General features: G+C 35.3%; 1 protein-coding gene across 1 annotated transcript; it reads right to left on the minus strand.

Moving 5' to 3' along the window:
• Positions 1 to 3,747: 3,747 nt before the first annotated feature.
• Positions 3,748 to 9,660, minus strand: LOC109157814 (glycine-rich RNA-binding protein RZ1A-like). The gene is made up of 3 exons (XM_019305655.1): positions 9,508 to 9,660; positions 4,245 to 4,247; positions 3,748 to 3,897 (listed from the first exon to the last, which is right to left on the minus strand). The coding sequence occupies exons 1-3, from the start codon at positions 9,616 to 9,618 to the stop codon at positions 3,748 to 3,750; spliced, it is 264 nt and encodes an 87-aa protein (XP_019161200.1). The 5' UTR covers positions 9,619 to 9,660.
• Positions 9,661 to 11,487: the final 1,827 nt, after the last annotated feature.

Genomic DNA, 11,487 nt, shown 5'->3' on the forward strand with positions numbered 1-11,487 from the left:
GCAAAATGTGACAGTGTATATCGCGCAGCAAATTTCCACATACTAGAAATGTGATGCGCACAAACTACAATGTGGTTTGCACACACCTAAAATACAAAACGAAAAAGAGAAAATGTAGTCCCAACAAAACATAAATTGATCATTGACCCGGCATAGCCATTTACTAATAAAAACTTTAGGAAATGAAAACAAAATGAAACAAATCAAGATACAATCATCTAAGGCTCATGGAATAAAAATAGCAATATCAATTATATAGGATATACTGTTGGTTCCAAAAGAGGTAAGGTGAAAGTCTAGAGGGGGGTGAATAGACTTTCAAACTTTTTCGCACAGCACAACAATTGCTAAGCCAGAGATAAACCAAAACTCTTAACTAGATTGTTAGAGTATGGTGCACAGCGGAAATAAATAAACATAAAGCGTGTGTGAGATTGTGTGAGCAGTATATCTCGTGTAGAGCGAATATGTAAAGAGCAGTAAGTAAAGAGCAGTAAGTAAAGAAAGCAGTAAAGAACACAAGACAATTATAGTGGTTCGCGAGGTGGTGTAATCATCCTACTCCACTTGCTCTTATCTCCAAGAGCAATTCACTATATCTACCACTCCTTGGTTCCACGATACAATGAATTTCCGTGATCTAGTGCTTTGATCACAAAGCCCGCACTAATCACGCCCAGTGACACCACACTGCTGCTTCGGGTTTCACGTCGCCGCGCTACTATCCCAGGATTTCATGACTCCGCGTTACTTTCCCCCCGTCTTCCACACTCCGGTAGAAACGTATCCCGTGATCTAGTGCTTTGATCACAAAGCCCGCACTAATCACGCCCAGTGCCTCCGACACTGCTGCTTCGGATCTCACAGCTTCGTGTGACAATCCAGGATTTCACTGCTCCGTGCTACTTTCCTCCCTTCTCTTGTTTTGCTCCGAAACAAGTGTTGTCTTGCTTCCAACTTCTGAGACTCTGTAGATGATCTTCAATGATGCGCAGGTCTCTTTGATGAAGATAAACACTCTGGAATGATTTCTCTTGATAGCTCTGAGTGTTTTCTCTCTTTGAATATATCAAGTAAAGCACTTGATATTTTTGCTCTGCTTTTTGAACTCTCTGAATATTTTCTTTGAAGCTCTATGAGTTCTTTTTCTTTTCTCACTTCTCACTTGAAGATTTTTGGTATGCTCTGTACCAAATGAGATTTTTGCTCTATGCTCTTTCAAGCTTAATTGCTCTATTCGATCTCCTTGATGAGTTTCGAATTTTCTGCTCTCTTGTTCGTGAGTTCCCCATCTTCAAGTCTTCATATCTTCATCATTTTATAGCTGGTAATGAGAATCTGTCCGTTGGAAAGAGACGCTCTCATTTTTGAAATCTTGTATCTTTTTGTCAGAGATCTTATCTTATCTTCTGCGAAGATGTCAGAAAGGATAAGCTAGCCGTTGATGGATCTTCATCTCCATGTAAATGAGCTCCCAAACTTCATCTGATATTCCTCTGGTTCAACGTTGAGTGAGAATATCTGGGTCTCAGTTTTGGTGTAGAATGGCTTCTCTGATCAGCTCTGGAGTGGTCCTTGTATCTTTGGGATTTAAAAATATTCATTAATTTAATCCCATACTAGTTAAAACTAGTATTTAATATTTTCACTGTAAGTTCATCTTCATTTTCTTCATTCTCACGTCTGGGTGTTCTCAGACTTCAAACTGGCTTTGAACTTCCACCCAATTTGAATTTCTGCTTTGTAATTGACACCCAATTTCAATTGGCTTGTAATTGGCACCCAATTTGAATTTCTCCATTGTAATTGGCTCCCAATTGACTTTGACTTGCAATTGGCTCCCCCAATTGACTTTGACTTGCAATTGGCTCCCAAACTTTCCTAGTGCTTTCAATTGCTTCCCAATTTGAATTGTTGACTTTGACTTCGAAATTGGCTCCCAGACTTCTCCTGGTATTGAATTTCATCTCAATTCAATTTGATCTCCATGTCTTCTTTGAATCGGTCCCCAATTCAATTTGATCTCCATGTCTTCTTTGAATCGGTCCCCAACTTGAAATTGTCTACATTGGCTCTCAATTCAATTTGATCTCCATTGTCCCCAACTTGAAATTGTCTAGTCCCCAACTTGAAATTTTCTACATTGGCTCCCATTTTGAATTGATTCCCATCGGTCCCCAACTTGAAATTGTCTACATTGGCTCCCATCTTGAATTGATTCCCATGTGAAACTTGCTCCCAATTTCAATTGATTTCAATTTTCAAAAGGTCCCCAACTTGAAATTGTCTACATTGGCTCCCATCTTGAATTGATTCCCATGTGAAACTTGCTCCCAATTTCAATTTTCTTTGAAACTGGCTCCCAATTTCAATTGCTTTGAATTGGCTCCCAATTTCAATTGATTTCAATTTTCTTTGAAACTGGCTCCCAATTTAGGCTTAAACTAGCGCCCAACTCCATCAGATTTATTTAATTTGACTTCTCAAATTTTACCTTGTAAAATTGTTGATGGTGAGTTTCGAACTTAAGTCATTTTACATAACATATCAAGCATCATCCACTTCATCCGTACAGCTTTTGATTAAATCTCCAATCACATTTGATGTACTCCTTTCTTTCCATAGATGCTTGATCTCCAAGTCAATTTCATGCATTCTTCCAATATTAATTTTCTTCACGAAAATTCTTCTGGGATATTTCTTTAAGCAGTAGCGACGTGAATATTGTATCATTCATCTTCTTCTTCAATTTGTCATTTTCTCCAGACAAATTCTTGATTTTCGGCTTGATATCTTCTACTATTTTCATCCATCTTCCTCTGTTTTTCTCTTTTCATATTTAAATAATTTCCCGATCATGATCTAAGACTCTACTAAACCTATAAACAAAATTGGGGGATCTACAAATACAAATTTGGCATATCAAAACCATTACACTTTATTCCTAACATATACACATTTAATGTAGATTAGCAGCAAATAAGGCTCTTTAAACTTCTAGATGCCAGATGAACAGCTTCAATCCCTTCCTTTTCGTGAGCAACAACAACATTAGGAACCCACGTCCATAGTTGAGTATAATTTGTGATCGTGGGAATATAAGGCAAAGGCTACAAAAGAAATAAATATGATTATAGACATTAGCAAAGACCAACATGCATCAAAATAAGTTAACAATATTCCATTGTCAATGAGAAGATTGCAAGAGCAAACATTAATAGGGTTTTGCAAAAACATTTAGCATCATAAATAATTCCAATTTTCCACATCAAAGTGGAGTATAATTATGATGGAGGGATGACAATTAAAAACCAATCTGCAGGCACCCACTCTCACCCAATACGCACAAGTAAGGTTTTTTCAAGGGTGGTGGGTGGGGATTGGGTGTGGATATGAAAATCCCACTCAAATTCATTGCCAACAGAGGGTGAAAATCCCACTCAAATCCATCCAAAGCACATACCAAATACCCATAGTGCACAAAGCTATCAATAAAAGTCAAATTCCATTTAGCCCAACTTGCACACTGTGAAACACATCTACGCACACGCAGCGGCGCTAAACTTTTAACCACTAACTACAAGCCCATTTAGACTAAGTTGCACACGGTGACATACATCTATGCATAAACGTCAAAACTAGCAAAAATGTTGAATAACATGTACTGTACATGACCCAAAGATCCAAAAACTCAACAAAAAACTTAAAAACGTGTGTGCATGCATAGAGTTTGGTGTGTTCCCTACACTATAATAGAGGTTGTGCCTTGTCAACCGTAATGGCGCGACCATCTAAATCAATTCCATTCATTGCATCAATAACTTCTTCCATGGCTTTCTTCTCATCAAATGCAACAAAACCAAAACCTTTAGACCGACCAGAAAACTTGTCAACAACCTGAGTAATAGAGAAATCATAAACATTTTAAACTGACCATAAAACTCATCCAAGCCCAACTCACATGGCAGAACCAGAAAATAAAAAATAAAAAATAAAAACAGCTGTTTTGCAAGTTAGTAAATAAGTTATGGCTTCTGAAACCTTATCGAACTTATCAAAATAAGTATAAAACAGCTGTTTTGCAAGTTAGTAAAATAAATTCAGAAAAAAAAAAAACACTGCTGGAAAATAACGTTTTTCCGACCTCATTTCCGACCATCCAAAAGAGTGGTCACAAAAAATGACTTTTTTTCATTTTTCCAACGGAAAAGTATAATGGTCGGAAAGTGGTCGGAATTTCCGACCACCTTTACATGGTAGTCGGAAATACCGACCACAAAGTAAAGGTGGTCGGAAATTTTTTCCATTGAATAAATTTTTTAAACTAATCTTGTTATAGTGGTCGGAAGTGTGGTCGGAAATTCTCTTTATTATTATTTTTTTTTTATTTTTTATTTTTGGTGATTCAATGGTATGAAGGCCACATGATTTATCTTTTTATCATTGATTGTTTCAGTCATACTTTTTTTTTTTTTGATTACTAGTAGATATCCTCTCTCTATTCTTGCTATGAAAAATAAGACTATGTTCCCCTTTTTATGTATATATATGAAATCATTTTTTAACTTAAACTCTTTAAAACGCCTTATTCTTGTTAGAACTCTACAATTCTAGTTCTATTGAGTTTCAAAATCCTACATAATGTATTGTATATCATCGTGTATTGTACTGCGTATGAATTTTTATCACAGAATACAAACAATCATATGGTATCAGCAGTATAAGTTTTCTCATGACGTTCATTCTTGATGGCTTTGCCGTTGTTTCATCTAAGCGAACCATCCCTGACGCTGCTACTGTGTCTCCTACTCCGGTGGCCATGATTGCCTTTTAATTTCAACGACAATTTGGCAATTTTTGCATCTAGGTAAATTTAAGGTGCTTGAGTTTGTGCTTAATGTGCGTGTGGTTTGTGTTTAATGTGCGTATGGTTTGTGTGCTTAAGGTGTGTGGGTTTGTGCATGAGGTGTCTGAGTTGTGTACTTAATGTGAGTAGTTGTTGAAACTTAAGGTGTGTGAGTTTTGTGCTTAATATGCGTGAGTTTTGCCCTTAAGATGCGTGTATTGTGTGCTTAAGGTGTGTGATTCGTATTCTTAAGGTGCGTCAGTCTTATAAACTAAGATGCGTGAAGTTAATACTTAATGTGTGTCATGTTAATGCTTAAGGTGCGTCCAATCGCACAGGAAGCCATTCTCGCACTTGAACCCTTATATATATATATATATATATATATATATATATATATATATATATATACTAATATTAATGAATTATACAATTATAATTTGTAAATTTGCTTGACAAATAGATTTAGCATTTGTCCCGAACAATTTCATAATGATTTTAGAATTAAAACGATATCAATGTAATAAAGATAGTTTTCAAAGATTGTACATATGTCAAAATAACTTGACTAAACAATCCTATCATATTTTCTATTGTGTTAGACAGTTCTAACAAATAGCAAGCATATAACTGCACCATCTCCATGACGTTTAACTGTAAGAACTACATTGAAAATACATATGAAATGATGCATTTCACTATATCTACAAAATGCATATTATTCCATAATAATGCAAAATAATGATTTATTATATTTTATTATAATTGTTTTTAAAAAGTATTTATTTTATAATTAGTCAAAAGTTTTAATTTGCATAATTTGTACTTATAAACTACATTACACTTACATAGTTACATAACTATATTAAACTATACACTTAAACAATTATATTATATCCTACTATATTCTTGACCAAAAAAAAAAATAAATAAATAAATAAATAAATGGCGCCATAACCCCAAAATTTCGACCAAAATTTTCGCACCAAAATCCCTCGCTCCCTCCAACAAATCTGCTAAACGCCTAAACCCATCAATTGAGAACATCTTTTTTTGAGCCTTGTGAAGTCTCACATCTCTCTCACCTAAACCCATTTTCACGTCTCACATCTTCACCATTTTCACCGTCTCACCATCGAATGGACTCTGCCACCGTCATCCGACGCCGCCAAGAACGGATGGAGAAACAAATCCGCCACCATCATCCGACGCCGCCAAGAACGGATGGAAATACAGACTTGCCACCATTGCCCGTCGCCGGTGTAGAAATAGATCTGCTAGATTATTAATCCCAGGTCTGATGGTGGTGTTTATTAACAGTTTAGGTTATATATTTTGTTGTGAGTAATGAGTATTCCTTTTGAATGACAGTAGTCCTGATTGGGTTGGGACTGACAATGGCGATGGGCTTCGCTATCTACTTGCGTCTTTGGATAATCGAATACCGCATCACTACCGACGAGACCAAACTAATCAGGTATAACCCTTTCGTTCCTCTTGTATTTTCTTTGAATTTAGGGTTGGAACTTGGAATTAAAGAACATTTGATTAAGAACTTCATTTGGATTGTGTATAGAATCAAGAATGGATGAAAGTTGATTTGTGGTATCTACAAGGTTACTAGGTTTATTACTTTTGAATTTCTTTTCAGCCATAATATATGCAGTAGAGAAACAGCTTGAACTACTGAACTAGTTTCATTGTTGATGACTGATGAAAAAGAATTGCCAAATGAGCAAAACTATTTTGATTTTGTATGGGAAATGAAATAGTTTTAGCGTTCTGTTCTGGTGTACAAGTATGTGTGTTTCTAGACTAATCTGAATGTGCACTACGTCATTCATCAATTCAATTTCAACTGTAGATTAAAAAATGAATTGGCAAGATTATTTGCATGCATTTAGCTTTACTTGCTTTTAATATTGTAACATATTTGTTGTCTGGTTTGTGATTTGTTGTTCAATCTTTTAGAAAATGTTTGATTGAGATGAATTATAGGTTACATTTATGTTGATTATTTATTTTACACCACCAACTTTCTTTGGATTTTAAGCAGAAAATGTCTCAACGTAATGCAAGACAAACGCAAAAAGACAAATGAGTTTGTTTGCAAAAAGACTCAACAAGTAATGGTAAGATACTAAAACTTTTCCTAGCATTAAAAGTGTAGGCCTAGTGAATACAAGGTTGCTATAATGTTTTTGTTGGCAGGCTAGCACTATGGTTTCTTCTTTAAATGTTTTTTGTTGAATACAATGTTGCTATAACTCTCTACTTCCCTTAGTTTTCTTCCTACTTATTCTTTGTATGTGCATGAAACCTGATAATTGAAAGATAATTGCATGTCATTATAAGCATTAAAAATGCAGAACTATTTACTACCATTAAAAAGGGAGAATTTGCTTTCTGCTCTGGATAGGCTGATGGTACAAAAACTTATGGTTATAATAATAATAATAATTATTATTATTATTATTATTATTATTATATTTTCATTTGTTAAGGATCTTCAGAGTTTATTTCTCATGGGGGTTAAGGGTTTTATGGTCAAATATCTACCAAGTTACTTTTCAAGTACATTTCTATGTACATGGGGTTGTGCCTCATCTATGTAATTATGTTGCACTTAGAAAAATGCTCTTTACCTTTTAAAAAAGATAATAATAAATTTTCAGGCCATCAGTAATATAGTATGTGTTATTAGTCAAGCACTGAAATACTAGTTCAGTTAATATATGGACACGATAATGGTGAGAAGTTTTAAACTGATAATGATTTCAATATATCATGTTGTACCTCCAAATCCTTCTGTTGGTACCACTTCCCTTTGAGCATGAATTCTTCATTTAGTAAATCATTCTTTGGGTCATATTCAGCTCTGAATTCCAGAAGATTATTCATTAATATCAAATGAAATTTTATCACAAGAAAAGAAAGAAGAGACAAAGTGGAGTCCACTAATTAACCATGTCATAAGCTCTGTTGCAACCATATATAATCCTTGTATGAAAATGAATAAGCACCAAACATTTAAATTCTGTGTAAGCAAAGGAGGTTAGCTCTATGATGTACTTGACCACCAATGCTTTTTATGTGTGTCTATTTATTAGTGTGCTTGTATATAATTATTTCATGTTTTGTTTTTGATTTTTTTTATTGATGTTTTATCTATGTTGGTAATTGTTTGAGGAACTTCTAGGAAAATGATTCTCTTAACCTTTATTAGATTTTGAGATGATAAAATGATTGTGTTGGCCTGTTGGGTACAAATGGTTCAATATAGGAGGTTGCAACTCAAAAACAACAAATTCAACATGAGGTCGGAGAGTTAAATGCATGGTACAAGGAAGCCGGTAGCCTCAAGAAAGGAGGGTATGTTTTTGGATTTGGATAAGATCCACCACACTACTTCCCTGAGGATGTGAGGCAAAGAAATGCACATGTAGTTTATGAGGAACTAAAGGAAGAGAACACGCAGATGAAGGAAAAACTTGTATGGTTGGAAGCTCAATTTGTTGCATTTCGTGGTGCAAATTAGCCGTGTTTCCAATGATCCAGCCGGTAGCTATGGGTTAGATGATCTTTAGATTCAAGATTTTAACTTTTTTGTAATGTAGGAAATATTTTGATTGTATTAGCATTTTTTAATTAGAAATTAGTTTTTTGAAGGTGGATATTAGAATTGTAACATTATGTGTAACTAAATTTGCTATTGAAATGGTACCCGGGTTGGACTTCCATTTGGAAGATTATGAGTTCGAGCCTCAGTGGAGGCGTTATTGGTTCTTTGTGTTTCAGTAGGTTGAGAAAGTATATGAACAGATACTACAATGTAATAGAGTCAGTAACTTTCAAAAAAAAAAAAAAAAAAAAAAAAAAATTTGCTATTGAAATGTATAATATTTGTGTTATGAAATTATTAGTTTTAAAATTGTAAAAGCAGCGGATAATTTGTAGGAAAGTAGCAGTATAAATTATAAATTATTAAAAAAAAATGTACTTAGATTTCCGACCACCCGGTCGTCGGAAAACTGAATTCGTCCAATTGTTAGACTCGTCGTTTGTTTCCGACGATTAAAAAATGTAGTCGCTATTTCCGACCACTTGCTCTAGTGGTCGGAATTAGCGACGCGGCCTTTTCCGAACCCCCAATTTGATCGGAAAAATGGTCGGAAACCGTGATTCCGACCCAATTTAGGCCGTTTCCGACCACTTTTGGGTGGTCGGAAATCTGATGATTTCCAGCAGTGAAACGCTCTGGAAAAACTAATAGTAATAGAAGTACTTATCAAATTGTATATCCAAATGTAAAACAACATATTTTAGAAGGTGCCTATCATAGAATGAGCCTATTAAAAAACTCAAATTTGTGCCATTTATTCAAACTGGTCCTGGAAAATGAAAGCCTACTAAAAATTATCCACAAAAATAAAAAAGAAAGTATTACTCCTAGGTCAATACAGTTATATAGGTATTCTCTTGACAAATTATCTCACAACAAAGCCAGTGATATAATCAATAGTCAGGTGTTTTCTGAAAAACAATAAACAAATATGTGCAGGTTGTGATTCTGCATGAAATCATAATAGCAGAAAACATCACTCAACTCAGAAGGTAAAACATGTAAACTAAACAATGGACTACATGAAGCAACTTCTTACCTTTGCCTCAACAAGATTTCCAAACTTCCGAAATGCATCTTTTAGAATTTGATAAAATGTTGACCATGACAAGTTACCAATGAAACAGCGATACTCAGAATCCTCCGCCATCTTAGTACAAACTCTTTTTTGCTACAAAGCAAAAAAGGAAAGAATAAGCACATTGAAAGAATGGGAATGAGATCAAAAGAAAAAATTGGAGAACTGAATTGGTGCATATTAATTGTCACGCTAGCCATGCTTATAATATTAAACATGTAAAAATGAGATCCACATAATCTATGGTATATCAATGTATCACATACAGAAAATGATAAAACCAAATTTAACAACACTTGTGATATTAAAATCTGCATTGTCTTCTTCTTAAATGGGAGATAAATGCCAACTACTATGTAGTGTGACCTTTGTTACCATTCCAAATGGGTGGTCACAAGATATTCTTTGGGCTAAAAAAAAAATAAAATTAGTATAGAACATATAAAACCTTGTAAAGAAATGAGTGTTTAAAAAAATAGAATATACATCCGTAATCATGTCAATATGCAATCCACATAACATATGGTTCTGCTGGTGGTGATGATGACAAACATAATTAGAGAAATTAGGGCACACTGATTAAACTCCGATTCACTAACGGGATAAGTTCAAAACTCAAATTTTAGGGTAAACAATTCAACCAATTAAGATTTATAGAAAGGGCGTGCGACCGGAGAAAACAACGAACCTGAGGCGGTGAGGTCTGAGCGACTAAGCAGGAGTAGCCGAGCAGCGAGCCAAGCAGCTAGGGACGGTTGAAGACGAAGCCAGTGACCGGCGAGGCAGAGCGACAGAGTGGTGATTCCAGTGAATGTGTCGCGACAGAGGCTGAGCGAATTAGCGAAGCCAGCCATTGAGATTATCACGCCATTACAGGCAGACGCGACATCAGAAAATCCACTAACTCGACAAAGATGGATGAGCGAGCGCTGGAAAATTATCGAGACGGAAGATTGAACTCTGTGGAGACGGAGGAGTGAGAGATATTTCACAAAGCTGCGATCGGAAAAAATGAATTGAGAATAAAAAAGACTTTGCACCTTCCAATAAAAAGCAAGAAATAAATAAGGTAACATAATAAATATAATGCCAAAAGACTAGAAAGCCCATGCCTAGTAAATAAATCAGCTCATAGCCTTAAAAATGCAAAGCAATCTCACGCGTTGAAATGAAAAAATAAAAGATCAGGATCTAGGCTCACGAGCTCACCTGGCAAGAGGGGATGCACCGGATTCAAAATCTATGCGTGTGTATATATATATATATATATATATATATATATATATATATATATATATATATATATATATATATATATATATATATATATTATACATGTTTGACTCTACGTAATGTCTAATTCATTTTTTTTCATGTAGTTTGTTTGGATGCCCTACAATGTAGACACATTGCCTCTTTGTTCTCGGAAGGGACAGCTAATTTGGACGGCACGTGTTCCTTTATTATTTTTTTTCGCCGTCGAGTGGCATTATCCAGATAGGGTCATAAGACAGTTTGGGGGATACCAAGACATCCCGGACCATGTTGTGTACGATCCACATTTGCACAAATTTGATGGTCGCTCCAAGATTAATGATTGGGCAACTCACCGCCAATTACATGTTGCAGTCTGGGAGAATCGTTACAATAACTTGGTTGCCATTGCCCCACATGTCCCGTTAGGTCCATATTGTAGTTTGGCCTACGAACATTGGTTCTACAGGGTTGGAAGGCGTGTGATTGGAAATCCTGAACATCTGCATACGGAATGATACATGCACACATCACCGTCATATGCGGCAACGGTTCCACTCAACTTCTCCACACTAATTTTTTTTTTGATGGGTTTATGTGTTTCACTTCCTTACCAAATAATTATATTATGCGTAGGTGGAAGCTTTGCGCCACATCAACATTGTTGGTGAAATTGCCGCGGAGCAC

This window comes from Ipomoea nil, unplaced genomic scaffold (genome assembly GCF_001879475.1).
Source record: "Ipomoea nil cultivar Tokyo-kokei standard unplaced genomic scaffold, Asagao_1.1 scaffold2792, whole genome shotgun sequence".
NCBI classification, from domain to species: Eukaryota; Viridiplantae; Streptophyta; class Magnoliopsida; order Solanales; family Convolvulaceae; genus Ipomoea; species Ipomoea nil.